Here is an 18,441-nt window from a genome sequence, read left to right as displayed (position 1 = left end):
TAGTACACGGGGTCATTTCACTACAAATGGAAGCAGGTACAATATACTGCTAGATAGGTTCCCTTGTATTTTGATGTATTGTGATTTCAACACTGAAAGTTAATAGCAAAGATACACTGGTAAGATAACCGTTTAAAAAAACTCTTAATTCCAGATTTGTTAAAAATCTAGTTTATATGGACGTAAATAGCAGTAGATTTACATGGAAGATTTACCACAGAATTTCTAATTAAAACTACTGACATTTACAACCTCATAAAGATGAACAAATACAGGAACATTCTTAACTGAAATCCTACTCTGAATGTCTTTAAAGGAGGCATTGTAATTATTATTTTATGCCTCGTAGGTTAAAAAAAAAGTTAGTTTTTATGATGACACCACTGAAGCACATCGTCTATTGGATGTCAACCATATGGTCATTTTGACACAGTCATCGAGAGGGAACTCACTACATTTTTCCATTAGTAGCAATGGAACTTTTATGTGCACCATCCCACAGACAGGATAGCTCATACCACAACCATTGATATAGTAGTCATGGTGCACTGGCTGGAACAAGAAATAGCCCAATGGGCACACTGATGGGGATTGTCCTAGACTAACTTTACCACTGGGCTACATCCCATCCTGCCTCGTGGGTGAACCACAAAACTGTTCCCCTTATGCATACATTATTTAACTGAAATGTATTCAGTGGGTAGAGAGTATTAATTAAAAAACACTCCTACTGCACAATGTGACCAATTATAGAACAGCCAAAAAGGTCAATGTATTCAATAGTGCTGGCTGTCATCTTTAAAATTAGTTTTTTGTTTAATGACACCACTAGAGCACATTGATTTATTAATCATCGGCTATTGTATGTCAAACATTTGGCAATTTGATATGCCATCCCAGTGATAGGATAGCACATACCACAACCATAGATATATTAGTCGTGATGCACTGGTAGGAACAAGAAATAGTCCAATGGTCCCACAGACGTGAATCGATCCCAGACCGACAACGCACTTTACCACTGGGGTAATTTCAAAGCAGATTCATTACCTGAGCTGTTGAGTAAACTGGTGGATTTCCTGCCTCAGCCTGGACGTTCAGAAGAACAGACAGCAGAATCTCACGGTCTATCGAACCCGAGGACACAATGGCTCCCGTCACGGCATTTATCTTAAACCAGCCATAACTGCCCGACAGAATAGAGTACTTCACTGAAATGAATACAAACAAATAAACATGCATTAGATATGTAAACAGTAAAATATTAATTTAATAAATACATTTTTTTTTTTTTACTGTAATGCATCCCACATATACGCCCCTGTAGTCCATGCACTTCAGTGCAATGAATACAAACAAACACAGTTACCTGTGCATTAGATATGTAAATACTAGAGCAATCCTAAAGAATTCCACAGTGCACTTTATTAATGGGTTCTACATGTATTTATTTCCAGATAGGAACAAGGAATGTTCAATACACAAAAAGGGTTCTCTCCTTCTACTACTACTACTACTAGTAATGGCCTTTAGTTATAAAACGTCTAGACGTTGGTCAATAAAATGAAGTTAAAATCAATTTGATTATTTTTGCTTTGTGTATACATGTAATAAAATACATTGTATAAACCATTTTTCATCAATACGAGACATATATGCCTAATTAATGCTGTCACCACCATTACTTATTTTTCATGATTACGTTTTAAACAAAATTAAAAGAGCTATATCTATAGAAATATCTTTAAAATAAATAACATGTACCTGCAAAATATTTATTTAATGTTGTTACTTTATGTTTAGTATTGAACTAATTTCTTGATTATTTTCAGAGAAAGAGAAACAAAACTTTAAAAATGGATCTCATCTTGTATTCAGAACTCCCACTATGGTGGATTCCTTCTAGCGTTAAACTTTAAGGGCTGAATTTACAATGTCTGTTTATTATGTTTTACACACATATAATTACAAACATTTTCAACACAAACATCTGTGTTTAAGAAAAACAGGCTTTATAAATTCAGCTCAAAAAGACTGCAGTCATATAACATTGGAATAAAAGACACATTGAAGAGATTCTATTGTTAATCTTTAAAAAGAAGTTTTTAAAAAGTCGGCTAGTGTGAAACCCACGAAATACAGCTTCAATGTTGTCCAACTCAATGTCACTTTACCCTAATACTCATCAAAACTATTATCAGTCTTCTACTTCCAAAATAACGAACACTGCAAAGTTCTGTGACTACAATGTACCTGACTTCTGTCCACTCTGGGGGGTGGCTTGCACCTCCCCCACCAGGGTATCTACAGCAGCTCCCTCCGAGATGCTGAAGTTGTAGACCAGGTGGCTGAACGAGGCCGGGTGAACGTTGGCGTCTATGACGCTGATGGTGACGCGTGCTGCCTGGTGAGCCCTCAGTGACCCCCCATCTGTCGCCTGGATCTGTAGGTTGTACACACGCTCGCCACGAGGCAACATCTTAGCAAGGAAGATAACTCCTGTAAGTAACAAAAGTAACTTTTAGTTTGTTTTGTTTAACGACACCACTAGAGCATATGATTTATTAATCAGCTGTTAATGTTAAAAATGGGATTTTAATTTTTTTTGCATTTAACCACAAATAGGATAGGACGTACCACAGCTTTTAATATATCAGTTGTGGTGCAATGGTTGGGACGAGAAAAAATATCCCAATCAGATAATGGGTACACCGAGGAAAATTACTTTTAAATACCAGCACAATCACCACAACAATCTATCCTTAGCAGTGTTTCTGACAGAAAGAAATGTTTGGGTATGGCGCTATGGAATTGAATGCAACCAGTCAAAAGTGGGTATGGGGGGCTTTCCCCAGAAAGAAAATAGGTTATGTTTAGGGTTAGGGTTAAGAAAATCATACAGTAATGATAAGAGTAATGAATTTTGTCAAAACATTTATTTTTAAAAAAATGGGTATGGCGCCATACCCGTTTTACCCTCTGGCAGAAACCCTGCAGTAAGTAGATGTTGGAAGTAATGAAGAAATGCTTTATTTAACCAAACATTCAACATTTTATTTAAGGTTATATGACTTATTATGGTCAAGGACCACAAAGACAATGAGAGAGGAAACCCGCTTCCATCACACAATTACATTTTAACAATTTTTAAAAACAGGTTTTCTCACCACTGCTGGGATCAATTGTGAAGAATCCCTGGTCATTTCCCGAATCAATGGAGTAGACCACCGTGCCAAACAAGTTGGAATCTGCATCTGTCGCACGCACGGTGAGCAGAGAACCCAGGGGCACACCTTCCTGTACGTTGATGTTGTAGTCCACGGGGTTGAAGCTGGGATGGTTGTCGTTAACATCACCAACAACCACGCGCACCGGCGCTGTTGTGTGCAACCCATCTGTAGAGAGATAAAAAGAAAGAAGTAAATATATATTGTTGATCAAGTGTGGTTGTCAGTGTATAATGCATACATGTATTCAGGCTTGTGTTAAAACGTGTCCCATTAAAATAATGGATGAAAGAGATATTTGCTTAATGTCACCTGGCATCTTTTAAAGTACCATTATTTGGTGTCTTAACTTACACACTGCCTAAGCAGCAAGAGAAAAGAAAGAAATGTTTTATTTAATGATATGATCAACACATTTTAATTTAGTGATCTCTTACATGCACCATCCCACAGACAGGATATTACATACCATGGTATTTGTTATACCAGCTGTGGAGCACTGCCTGGAATAAGAAATAGCCCAATGGGCCCACCAACATGGATCAATTTTAAGACTGGCAAGTGTTTCACCAGGCTACACTCTACCAAAAAGATTAAGAGAAGAAAAATGTTGTTATCATTATAAGCTATAGCTACTTAAAAGACACAGAGGAATCTTTTATATGCATGATCTCACAAACAGAATAGCACATACCACAGTTCAAAATGTGCTGAGGTGTGTTGTTAGGCAAACATTCCTATCCTCTGATGGCCCATATAGACAGGTTCGACTGTACTACCAAACATTAGCTACCACTGACTCACCTCGATCACTAGCCCGGATGAAGAAGTCATACGCAGAGTGTTGCTCAAAGTCCAGTGGACTTGAAATGCAGACTCGCCCTGTCTCATTGGTGATGCTGAACTCCTGGGGTCTGTCCACATTGTTCACCAGGTCATAGGTCACCGGAGCATTGGCACCGCATTCCGGATCCACCGCAGACACCTGTCAAAACACAAAACAACACAAAATTATAATTAGGTTGCTTGATTTCTTGATCTGTATAACATTGCGACAATATAACCTTATTAGATAAGATTCATGAGTTTACTAAATATGTTGTTGTGTTTGTATTGTGCTTAAGTTAATTATAATTTATATAAGAAGTTATAACATATTAACTATAGTGACCACAACTTCTTTTTTTTTATAGCACTATAGCTTTCTTTACTACAAGTACAAAGTTTTTTTTATGACATTGAAGAATATGAACTTTTGTTGAGGTTCATCAACAGTAATCATATAATCAATATTAGGATTATCAGTATACAGTGCATGAGCACCGATATTTAGTAAATGAAGTCTTAATATAAAGCACACACAGAGCCACAGCTCACAGAATTGGTTACACACCAGTACAGTTTTTATGCATTAATATCAACCTAACATTGTATAATCTCCTTTCAGTATATAATCATACATGATCTCTGACATTTTATAAATCAAGTGTAATAACACACAAGAGCCACACGTAACAAAACTGGTTACACACCAGTGGGTTTTTTTTTTTTACATACATGTATTAATATCACAGGTGTCTGAAAATTGTGACAATTCTTTTGTTGCATGTCGCTCGTACAAATCTAATATAATGTCAGGGAACACTTTGTTTTAAAAATTTTGATTAACAATATTTGTAGTCAATTGAAAATTGATTAGCAACTACTGTTCAAAGTTTTAAAATTGTGTAGGGATCTCCGAAACTTGCGAACTGAACAGCGCCGCGATACTGAACAAAATATTCCGTGTGTGTAACCTATTTTGTATGGGGTGGGGTTGTAAGATTTAGGGCGTAATTTATAAGGATATAATAGTTAACGCACAAAGGAAATGGGTCATCCAAATTTAAATTTGGGTAACCCAATTATGGATTAGGACAATTTTCAATTCCCAAGTCACAATATCAATGTAATCTTGTATACAGGCTCACCCCACCCCACCCTATCAAACAGTGTCACCCCACCCCACCCTATCAAACAGTGTCACCCCACCCCACCCTATCAAACAGTGTCACCGCACCCCACCCTATCGAACAGTGTCAACCTAACCTTGCATGTGTTTACAAAAACTCATTATTACCTAACAGTAAAGCGAATGAAAGCCGTCTGCATGGATTAGCATGCACAAACAAGTGCAAACAAGGTGGATGGGACATGTGTTGAGGAATAACTACAAGCAATGTAACTTCGTAACTCTCATGACCTTGGGCACACCAAGACTGCCCCTGGCAATTGACTTCACAAAAGAAGATGGCTGGCTCTTTGCCGTAATCCAAAACTATATATTCAACGGCACATTCTGCCATAACCGTGCCACTGAAGAGTCTATTGTGTGGCACACTGTCGCCCTGTTAGTTGTGATGTCGGAAATTGTTATCGTTTTTTTCCCAAACATTATCTGTGTATTGTGTTTGTAAAATGGCAGGAACACAGCATGGGTATGTGTATCATCTTTCAACATGGTGTTAGGCATGATAGTAGAAAAGTGAATGTACTGAGAAAAGAAACCTAATAGAATTTTTTTTTATTACCAGTATTTGTTTAAACCAACAGATATATGCACAGTTTTTAAATCTCAATCAACTTATCCTTCAAAGAAATATACATTGTATGTAACTGATAATTTATGAGGTATTTAAACTACATTTATGCCATTATGTCTGGGGGAAAAACCCCAACTATTTTTAATTTCTTTTAATTTTGAAATGAAATCACTTTGACAAACATATCTAGAAATTAAAGTAATATACATTATACATGTATTTAAAACTATCTATATATAAACAAAATATACTATTTAAAAAAACGTACTATTGATCACAAAAAGATTGGTATGAAATCAATGTTGAAACAGATATAGTGTATGGTCCAGCCAAGTATAAAGAATAAGTGACTAAGACCTACAAATGAATATACCATTGTAGTTGTGAAGTTGGGAGTCTAGCTCAGTCTGTATGTGCTATCCTGTCTGTAGGATGATGCATAATAAAAGATCCCTTGCTACTAATAGAAAAATGTAGCAGGTTTCCTCTCTAAGACTATGTTAAAATTACCAAATGTTTTACATCCAATAGCCGATGATTAATAAATCAATGTGTTAATTCCAGTGGTGTCATGTCATTAAAGAAAACAAACTAACTTATTGATAACAGTTGCAATTTTAGTTGCAACCAACTACATGTACATATAGTCTCAAGTGAAGTTTAATAATAAAAAATGGCAGAAAAGGAAAGGCAAACATGGGACAATGGTAAATGAAGCAGACTGCATGCAGTTGTGTGCATGAACCCGGAGTCACCCTTCCCTGGGAAAACATCACCGGGGTGGTCGGGACTCTTCAAGCACCACTGGATCACCTCCACTTACATTTGTACCACTCACACGGACCAAGATAGGTAAATAAAGAAAGCAGGGATAATTTATTGTATCTCATATCACCAGATTCCCATTCAGCTGTGCTCTGCTTTGCCCAGGGTGGGAGGAGGAAACAAGAAATAAAGCAATAAAACAATCATAGCATGTCTCTGTGTGGCAGGCAATGAAAGCCAGCTGTCGCAGATGGGAGTACTGAACACAATTTGCCACCTACATTATGTTTATGTAATAATAGCAGAAAGATGTGTGCCATGACCCTGTATTTACAAGGGCTTAGATTGTTTGTAATCAAATTCTACAACATATCGGTATTAGGTTTTCTATCAAGAGTTATGTGCATCATGGAAGGCACCTGGAAAATAGAATGTGTCCCCTGCCTGATATTCTACATCTACATGTATATAAACCAAATGTTTGACAACCTGTAAAAAAAAATTCTTTGGTATATATTCTAGTTGTTAAAAAGGAGTTTGTAGAAAGGTACATGTAAAGAGTTTAACAAAAAATACACAATAGCTGCCCAACAATGGAAGATTTTATTTACTAGTATTCAGTGTGGGACCAATTTAGGAAAAAACATGTATGTACCAAATAAAAGAAAACTTTATTTTTTATGATGTACATGTATATATATTAACAGCTAGAATTTGAAATAATTACACTACATGTATAAATGTAGTTATAAATAACAAAATTATCCAGTAGTCTTAACTATAAAAGTAGTTTTTAAGGAACAATAATGTTGAAATAATTATTCTCTTGGACTGTTGAATAATTGGCCCATACTGTCTTGTGTTGCAACACCTTAAAATGCTTTTCCCAGCTTAGTTCAAATTGGTTAGTTACAAAATGGGGAGAGGATACACCTGTATTTTCCAACATTCTATAAACATTTGAGTCAAATTTGTGTGTAAAACACAGCAAATGATAATGACATTGAGAAGCGAGACATTGCCCACAGCAACAGTAAAGTCACTGATCACACCCATTTTAAAACGTGTCAGCATCACATTTGGAGAATGTTTTCAGGACGTGCCTTAACTTCAAATGTTTGACAAACAGACCACTGGTTTTGCTAATGTTTGATGTCAGTCACTGCATGCATGCAGTCCAAGCACATCCCCCAGCATAAAACAGATATACATGTATGTGGACGTTTTTGTTTTTAAACACAAAAGTACCATCGGTAATCCTCTCTACCTACAGCAATTTATATCTCAATGACGTCAATTGCCGTTGGTGCTGTCATTAAGTTACAGCCCTGATTCACACAGTTAATAAGTTAAAGTTTTTTTGTTTCGATTTATTACTGGATGTGAAACATTTGTTAATTATGACTCGAGGTCTTCAGAGAAAATGCCACTTCATTTTTCATGAGCAGCATAGAATATTTTATATATACTCTTTCCCCTGAACACGACTGCTCAGCACATACCACAGCCTTTGATTTACCAGTTGTGAGGCATTGGTTGGTATGGGGGAAAAACAATAAGAAAATGGGTCCACCTAGGAAGTTCGATTTCAGACAAGTGTTCTACAGATTGAACTAAATCCTACACCCACACATGAAGTCAATATGAGCATTAGAATAACTCTCTCAATATAATAGACATGTGAGTTAAGAAAATAAATAAGTAACTGATATCACTGTGACTTATTACCAAAGACTTGTTTGTGACTTGTACAACCAAACGTTCATGTTTATCGACTTAACCATTTCAGTACGGACACACACATATATATCCCAGAAAATTTATTGTCAATCACATAAATTGCAAACGTCATTCCATTACAATAGGAAAGGTCCATCTAGGCAGGGATCCAAATAATTGTCAGTTCAATTCACAGCAAGTGACAGCATCAGTCATGACACCAAATGAAATTCCCAGCCACACACCATGGCATCTTTCACAATGGAATGTTCACCAACTCTGCTATATTGACAGAATAAAGCAATAAAACAGCACTCTAAATGAAAATGTACTGGGTAAACAGACTGTCAGTAATTGTATATCTGGAGTTAGAAACAGTGAAATAAATCACCATCAAATGTAAAAGTTTTGACGTACAGAGCATGTTAATACGTACATATTGGCCATAAGTTATCGGCAGCAGTCTCCAGGTTTTCTTTGTGTCCGGTCTCACCTGACACGTGGCTGTGAAAAGCTATAACCATGGGTTCCAACTGTACCTTAGAGGAAAGCACAACTTTATATAGGTACTTAACATGGAAGTTTATTTCAATAAAACTCCTGGTGCTGTGACAAAACAACAAGACATGTCAAGTCTCACAGCCATTTCACAAACCCATATTTCACCTGAATTTACACAGCAGTGTAATAGTCACTGTGTTCATGTGAAATACATGCAGTCAAATATGTGCACTGTATAATCTCCTTAGGCGAGTAAAGCGTTCGCATTGTATAATCTCCACACAAAAAATATACAGGTGTAAAATGTAGGCTCTCTTTTTTTCAGTTTTTTTCTCTCTTCTTTTTACAAAAATGGCACATCAAAATACTGATGTCACCTTCTTTTCACACATTTGCATACGTGATGAACAATAAACTGTAATACATGTTGGCAGAGTACACAATTGAAAGTTTTTTCCTAACTGACCCAGTATGGGTTTTGTAACAAGCCCTTTCAAGATTTTAGCAGGCCCGACCAAAAATTAACATATTGTCAGCCATAGCAAACCAGTACATTTTTAATCAGTCAGGGGAGAGAACTGCAATTAAGATAATTAGAAGATGAAATGAATATCCACAGATATGTATTCAAATTTTTTATATTCATTTTACAATATACAATATTACAAGTACTTTGGATATATTTCATAGCAAAATTGTTATTATATTTTATTAATTAAAGACACTAAACAATTACAATTACATACCGGTACACTGAATATACACAGGCACATGTACATATTCTTACATTGATATACAGTGAAACCCCTCTAAACTGGACACCCTTGGGATCAAGTAAAATGTCTGGTTATAAGAGGTATCTGCTTTAGAGAGGTTATTTTTTGTACCAAGTTTTAAAAAAGGACTATGAAAAATGTCCGGTTTTGGAGGAATTCCGGTTTTCAGAGGGTCTGGTTTTGAGAGGTTTCACTGTAATTGTAATACAACTGGGAAATCGATCTTAGTAATGACTATATAGTTCGGGGAAGTAAGCCTTGTGATCGGAGCACATTTCCATGCATTATAATATTACCTCTAACTAACTCAGCTCAAGGGAAATAATTACCATTAAGAAGATGGCCAATGGAAATAATAAGATAAGTAACACCACTGAGAAAACTTTCCATAATTAACAGGGGAGACAACCCTCATGACCCGAACACACTTCAAAGCATTATTATTACCTCTTACTAATTCCTGCTCGGGAGGAAACAATTACCATTAACAAGATGAACAGTGAACATGCCGAGATAGATATTCTTATATTTACACGTACATAATTATTAACACTGCCGGGAATACTTTTCTTCCGTAATTACTAGGGGAGGTAACTCTTGCCAGCTGAGGACAGATGGAAGTATATAATTAGCATGCATACCACACCACCTTTGTCTTGGAGAGAGTGCAGCTGTAATTAGACAGAACATCAAAGAGTCAGCCAGAGGCCAGGCCTGCACATTATGATGATGAATTGTGTACCTGCTAATTTGTGAGTGCCTCCATGGAGCAGTGACAGCTAAAATACATTGTTACAGACACTGCCCGTCATGTTCACTGCATCGTCTAACGGGCACATCCATCAAAACCACCAGCCACAGCAGTCTCTCTGATAGAATGTATCTCCTACAATAGGTCACTGTGTAACTTACACTGCATATATTATGCACAGTGCTAGATTTATTGTTGTTATGTATGTCTTTATTTCCAGTGTTGACAACAGGCCTTTATGTATGTTTGTAAAACAAAAGGACTTTTATAATATAAATTTTAATTTAAAAAAAAAAAATGAATAATAAAATAAATAAAAAAAGATTGTTTCAAAGCTACCTTTAAACCAAAAAAAAATCCAATTTAATGGTGTGCAATAAGACTAAATAATAGTTTCAAAAATGTTTGTAGCATAAACTAACACTATATTGGTATACAATGTATTTTGTTGATTTTTTAAATATACACATGTATAATTATCTTAGAGAAAATACTAGAAAAATATAATAACTTTAGCTTTATAAAAAATATAAAAAAACATTTTAGAACTTTATTCTGCCATTTAGACAAATATTATTTTAATTAAGTAGATGTGCATGTATAGCAAAATGACAAAATTATAGTCACTCATTTAGGTTAATCCCAATATAATATAGTTGATGGTCAATAACTATAGTTCAAGTTCAGGACTTAGTTGTCACTGTCTGGCAGTGTTATATAGTTAGATTCCATATTACAACAACGTGGACTGCAATAACTTGAGATATTTCACAATGTGCAACGTGTAAGGTGACACATCTTGCACGAAGCTGCTATTGTTGAATGATTAAATATCGCTAATATACAGGTACACAGGTACATCTAATTCTGAATGTCAGTGCACTTTTATAAACTTTTTGTGAAACCTTTGAGGGTGAGGACCAAGGTACCAAGATCTGAATGCTGCAAGGGATGCGATGCTGCTTGCTGTGAGTAACCTGCACCGAAATAGTGACAATTGTTTCCAAACAACTTCCCGGCTTCAGGTGAATCGACCGAGTGTAAAACAACAAAGGCACACAGGTGAGAAAATTGACAACTTTCGCTGTGTTTACTCACACCAGCTATTTCTGCATTTCTGTTAATCTGCACATATCCCCACAATCAAAGAGTCCGGCACCAATTTGGCAGTGGGGCAATGTTTGCCGTGGTTCAACAGTTCATTGGCTATATATGGAGACTCCTGCAGATTTAAGGAAGTCCTGACTATTACAGCCTAACACGTTAATTACATTTGTGGTGATCTGACCACTTCCTCGCATTATTAAACTAATCCAATGATTCTAATGGACTTTCTACCAGTCTGGCACTCATGGCTTTCTTTACAAGGGTCATTAGATTTTGTCCAGCTTTCTGGATACAATTTCTCCACCAATTCCACAGATGAGTGGAATTGGCTCAACAGCTAATTGGGAATACCACATAAGCCATATCTGGTGCCAATCACTTGGGTGTTGAGTTCAGTCAGAAAGGGATAGTTTGGGGGAAAACTAACAAGCTTTGAGTTAACTAGCAGGTTTTTGGTTACATGGTAACTAGTTTTAAATTCCATAACAACATTAACTGTGGAATGGAAAATTTGGCACTTAGTGGATACTAAAACCAAATGAATCTGAGGGTAAAAAGTCAAATTTCTGGACTAAAACTATTCATATTAAAAAGGGAACCTTTTTATACACAATTTTATGACCTATCTAAATTCTGCATTCAATTCCTGTATATTTTTATTGTTTCAAAAGTATTTTTGTAAACATTTATTATATATTATATATTAATACTTATATTGTACAAAATTTAAACTATTGTACAAAAACAATTTTTCACAGCTGCAATCTTCATGAGATATGATGACATTTCATTTCATTTCAACTTATTTTCGTGCTTATATCCAATTAAGGTTCAAGCATGCTGTCCTGGGCATGCACCTCAGCTAAATGGGCCATCTGTCCCGGACAGTGGGTCAGTTGTTAGTGGTTAGTGTTTAGTGAGAGACAGGAGGGTGTAGTGGTCTTACACCTATCCACTAAGTTGTTAAAACTCACTCTGAGTGAGAGCCGGTACCGGGCTGTGAACCCAGTACCTTCCAGCCGAATGTTGATGGCTTAACCACAACACCGTTAAGGCTGATGATGACAAAGGAACATGATGAACTTAATATACATGTAGTCGTCACCATGCACCTTTCTTATCCCATTACTTCTGAGTGACCAAATCACTGTACAAGACACAATGTACATCTGCGTCCCAAATAATTTGTCTACCAAGGTACACTGTGGCAATGATTTTTTTTTACATAAGGTTAAAATATTGTTTACACTTCACTGGTTAACTGGGTCTGTTGGCCAAATGCAGTGTATGTATATGTATATAGTTATGCAGAAATTTATAACATGACTATTGCTACATGTTTACATTCTATGCTATTGTGCAGTACAGTAAATAAATAAACACATAAATAAATTATCTATTATTCACCTCCATCCCAAAACCAGACCTTGACAATGTGAAAAAAATGGAAGAGAATGATTCATTACAACCCTAATGGGGAGCCATTTAATATATTGCCACAATAATAAATTTACATGCTTTGGAAGCTAAATATTACTCTCTAGAACTAGTTTTATGGGAGTGATATGGGGAGCAAGAATGACAGCTCCCATTAAATATGGCAAGGTCTGCAAAACCTGTTCAGACAAAACAATGTTACTTAGTGCAGACACAAATATCTATATATACACACACAAAAAACTAGGTCACAGTAATAACAACTGCAATTGCTTTTAAAACCATTTTTCCAATATCTTTCAACAAACTGAAAACTAAATGTTCCATGCCTATGTGACTTCTGTAGACACATAAACATCATACAGTCACAAACTAGGCCGTAATAATAATTTCTAATGCTTGTTTAAGCCGATTTCCACACTATCTTTTCAACAGGTCTAAAAGCTGACATAATTAATGTTCCATGCATATGCAACTGAAAGATCTTAAACTGGATTTAATGGGCCATTAATCTTTCAGCCCGGACTTGCTCTCCACAGCTCACCTGTTCCCCTCTCAACGCTCACACCAAACAGTTTGGCTTTTCTTTGAAAACATGGCTGACACCTGCCTTCAGAAATGAGCAAACCACAATTTACAACACATTCTAAACTGTCTTGCTGATATATATACGTTTTCAAACATTTTCTCAGAGCTCATTATCTTTGAGAATATTGAGAGAAAAAAAACCCTTAGCTCAAAGAAGGAAGGGATGTGAGATGTAAAGACGGGTTATATATCCAGTAGGAGAAAGAAATCGGGAAAACTCATCAAAACCCATTCTCTGCCTTGTCATGAATAATGAAGTGCGAAAGTGTGGTTCTACTGGGGGGAAAAAATGGTGAAAATAAAAAAAAAACACACATACACACAGGATTCCAAGCATTTCCTGCCTTGTCTGTATGAACAACAAATGTGGAAACATTGAACAACTCCCGCTGCGGTGTGTGCTAACCCGGCCTGCTGCAGTATATTAGACTGTCATAACTCATTAGCGTGTAGCACTCTCAGCATCTGATAGCCAGACTCAGGAATACCACCTCTTTACTCTCTAATCACTATAATTATGCGTATACTTGACAAAAATTCAAACCATGTGCAACCAAGAACACATGCGATAATCATCACCTAATAAAAATACCATGCTTATTTGAAATTTTCAGTCACCAGTGCTTTATCTTTATTGGGGGGCGTGGAGCAGGAATAATTTAAATAATCCAGCATACTATATATTTAAATGTCTATTATAAAATAAGCCCACTATATCACCATACAGGCTGCATGAAAAGCAGTCAACAGTCTGTAATTTTCAACACAAAAGATATAGATATCACATGCACTACACAGTAATCTTCCAACACACAAGATGGCACATATAATGTACCAGGCCCTATAATATATATATATATACAGTGAAACCTCTCAAGACTGGACCCTCTGTAAACCAGAATTCCCTCAAAACCGGACGTTTTACAGAGTCCCTTTTTAAAAACCAGGACAGCACTTAACCTCTCTAAACCGGATCCCTCTTAAAACCGGACATTTGTCTTGGTTCCTATGGTGTCCGGTTTAGAGGGGTTTCACTGTACCAACTGTGAAATACTAGATGGTGTGGGTAGTCAACTCTTTTTAAGTCTCCCCGCGTATGGGGGGAGCGGAGGTAGGCACCCCTTGCATGCTACACACGAAAGGAAAAGAAATATTTTAGAACATCTTGGAGCATTATAAACTATGGTCATTTCATGTCAATACAATTAGTGAGAGGAGAAACCCAGTGATGCCACACTGGTTAATCCTAAGGAATCTTTTATACGCATTGTCTGTAGACATAACAGCACACACCACAGCTTTAGGGGTACCATTTATGAGGCACTGGATAGGATGGGAAGAAACCTGCAAGATGGGTCTATGAAGGGTGATCTATCATTAGGAAGGACACATCATGCACACCTCAGTGAAAGTGTTATTATACCACTGAGATCAAAAGCTGACCCCTTCAGGCCATACAGATGCATTTGAAATAATACAAACAATCTGCCACAAGCACCTGTAACCAAGTGCCATTACAAGCACTCTGTGGGGAACCCCTGTGTTATTCCTCCATCTACACACTATACGGAATGGTATTTTCATGTCTGTTTGAGTTTATATGGAAAATAAAACAAACAAGCCATCTGTTCCACAGAACAATAAAGTCTGCTGTGGAAGTACCCCAGTTAATTTCATCTTCACATGTGCCTTCAATCTGCAAGGCTTTTTCTGCCAGTGACAAGCCATTCCAGTTGTTTACATGCAGATATGGTTTATTTTCTTGTGGGTCTTCTAAAAATCGGGAGGAAAGATAACTGAAGCTTGATGTGTTTTTATTCTTGTTTATCTTATCCAGCAATTACATTTGAGATTAAAAATACATACAAGATGGCTGCAGGTTATTTGGATTGCCGGTCTGACTCTTACGTGATATAATGTAAAGAAAACACCTATTTGTGCTCAATCAGCTTGTGATAAGACAAGTTTATTTGAACTGCCCACATTCTTTATTTGTATGTGAGCAATTCCAATGAGATTGAGAAGCATGGGATTCTAGCAATTTGTCAGTATATTGATTTTATAACACCATAATTGTGATTACATACCTCAATGCCTCAACTCCTCAACTCCTGTATGTGACTCAATGTATACCATGTGAAAACAGTGGTCTTAATTACATCTTGGCTATAATGTACGTGTCACCAAATTATTAGCTTTAAAAACCTTGTAATAATTTATAATTAAACCTTCATATACCTATAATAAAAATGTAGCAGTTACCATTGTGTGATACATATACCACATACATGGAAAGAAAGAAATGTTTTATTTAACGACACACTCAACACATTTTATTTACGGTTATATGGCGTCAGACATATGGTTAAGGACCACACAGATTTTGAGAGGAAACCCGCTGTCGCCACTACATGGGCTACTCTTCCGATTAGTAGAAAGGGATCTTTTATTTGCGCTTCCCACGGGCAGGATAGCACAAACCATGGCCTTTGTTGAACCAGTTATGGATCACTGGTCGGTGCAAGTGGTTTACACCTACCCATTGAGCCTTGCGGAGCAGTCACTCAGGGTTTGGAGTCGGTATCTGGATTAAAAATCCCATGCCTTGACTGGAATCCGAACCCAGTACCTACCAGCCTATAGACCAATGGCCTACCATGACGCCACCGAGGCCGGTCACATACATGGAATTGTATATCGTATGTAGTAATTATATTTCTTTAAATTTATCAGCACAAAATGCTTCAAAATGTGTTACTCTTTCTTAAATTTGACATAAAATATTAACTCTGTAGTATTGGTTCCAAACCTAAAGTTAAAAAGTTAAAGTTTGTGTTGTTTAACGACACCACTAGAGCACACTGATTTATGAATCATCAGCAATTGGATGTCAAACATTTAGTAATTTTGTTTAACAACACCAATAGAGCAATTGATATATGAATCATCGGCAACTGAATGTCAAACATTTAGTCATTTTGACAGTCTTAGAGAAGAAACCCACTACATTTTTTCCATCAGTGGCAAAGGCTCTTTTTATCCATCATCCCATGATTCCAAAACAACCACTTCTGCTTTTAAAAAATGTCAATGTTCTTATATATATATATTTTTTTTTTTTTTTATCCATGATGGAACTACACATACATGTAACATTTTTTTCCTACCATCAGTTGGGAATATTGCCTATCTAAAGAAACCATGACACGACCATGTGAAACCATCAACTAAGCAGAGAGATTATACAAGCTGGCATGTAAGCACTGGGAACCACACAAAGGCAACAGATCAGAGATAGGGAAGTTCATGCAGGAAGACCTTGTCATCAGAACCTTCTCCAGCCTGACAGGCAGAATAATCACACAGATGAAAGGGAAATACACACAATACTGAATCATATTTCACAGAACTCAATACACTGGAAACAAGCCTTTTCTTGGTATGCATTCAAATGCACATTGTTGTACTTTCACATATTCAACTGGAATGTGCAAATAATTGATTTTTTTTTTGGATTTTTTTTTGGATTTTTTTTGTAATTCTGTTAAGTATAATCTGGTAATTATTTACAAATTCAAACATGTGATTTAATATTAGTCTGGTATTAATTTGAATTATTTGAAGTTACATAGAAAGGAATAATTGGAAAAACTAATTTATTAAAATTAAAATATCTGATTTTGTCTAGTACAACTTTGAATGATTTTTACAGAATTATAACAAGATAATTTGTTACAAATTCAAATTTTTGCCAGGTATTATTTTACTATCAATTTGAGTTGTTTATGCATTATTAAAATTGTTTTACTAAATATTCTACACATGTACATGTATTTCCTTGGATCTGTAAAATGTGGCCACTTACAACCTCATATATAATCACATCTGAACTGTATACAGCCCTCAAGCACACATTTGTTACTTGATATTATTATAGTCGTGTTCAAAGAGAAAATGCAACACATGTGACATGCACAAGAAGAAATGACAGCTGTTTCTATTAGGATGACAAAATTGACAAAATTCTCAAAATCTATAGCACACATGAAATGAAATGGTAACAAATCCAAAAATCCATACGGTGAGGGCTGCCTAATCTGTGAGGTGAATGTCTCATTACATTCATTTCACGATTCGTGTAACACACACCAAACAAGTCTTGTGTCATTATGTCAGTATCGGGAGTGAATTGCCTTTAACTGCCAGCTGCACTGAATTATTTCTAGATGGATAAGGTACATGAACAAAAAATATATGAAAGAAAGGAATGTTTGTTTAACAATATCTCAGCAATTTTTTTTTTTAATTATGGCTATTTGGTGTCGAAAATTTCGACACTTGGTTTAGATAAGCGAAAAACCCATTGGCATGCACTTAAGCAGCTCTTCTGAAAGTAGCAAAGGACTTTCAATATGCTCTTTCTCAATGATGGGATGGTACTTATCACAGCCTTTGATGTATCAATCATCGGATAAGGGTTAGTACGGGGAAAATCTGAGTGCATAAAAGGTGATCAGTCCTATATAGCCCACTGCCTTCATAGGAAATTATACAAAGATCCATAGCTAGTTATAAATACAGCTTGTTTCTATTATTGTTTGGAACTTTATATTATTGCAAGTTTTAACATTTCCACAAAATATACACATGTATCTAACATTATTATTTCCACAAATACATAGATCTGTATAAAATTATTCTGCAGCAAATCTTCTTTTTTTTGGGTGCTTTTAAACACATAATTACATTATACATATTATACTAGCAAAATATTTTCTGCTAACTACATGCATAATTAAGTGGGAAATATCAAGACAAAAATGCACATGTCAATAATTGGTGTTTGAAGCCATTATTTATAGAGTTAATATTTGACCATTATGTGTCAACATGAGAACAAAAGGAAACTGGGTAGAACGGTTTCTATAATGGAGGAATCCTTGTAGAATATGAGCATCAGCATTGTGGACTGCACTGAGGGAAACCAT

General features: G+C 36.0%; 1 protein-coding gene across 2 annotated transcripts in view; it reads right to left on the bottom strand.

The window, feature by feature from the left end:
- Positions 1 to 18,441, bottom strand: part of LOC121376485 (protein dachsous-like) — a 111,761-nt gene that overhangs the window by 23,325 nt on the left and 69,995 nt on the right. For both annotated transcript variants that reach the window (XM_041504367.1, XM_041504368.1), the window contains exons 3-6: positions 4,032 to 4,212; positions 3,168 to 3,395; positions 2,254 to 2,499; positions 1,051 to 1,211 (exon numbers count right to left, since the gene is read on the bottom strand). In XM_041504367.1, the coding sequence (XP_041360301.1) occupies positions 1,051 to 1,211; positions 2,254 to 2,499; positions 3,168 to 3,395; positions 4,032 to 4,212 (816 nt within the window). The remainder of the gene's footprint in view (positions 1 to 1,050; positions 1,212 to 2,253; positions 2,500 to 3,167; positions 3,396 to 4,031; positions 4,213 to 18,441) is intronic.

This window comes from Gigantopelta aegis, chromosome 6 (genome assembly GCF_016097555.1).
Source record: "Gigantopelta aegis isolate Gae_Host chromosome 6, Gae_host_genome, whole genome shotgun sequence".
NCBI classification, from domain to species: Eukaryota; Metazoa; Mollusca; class Gastropoda; order Neomphalida; family Peltospiridae; genus Gigantopelta; species Gigantopelta aegis.
The sequence above is the reverse complement of the archived record's forward strand: the minus strand, read 5'-3'. Positions and strand labels throughout refer to the sequence as shown.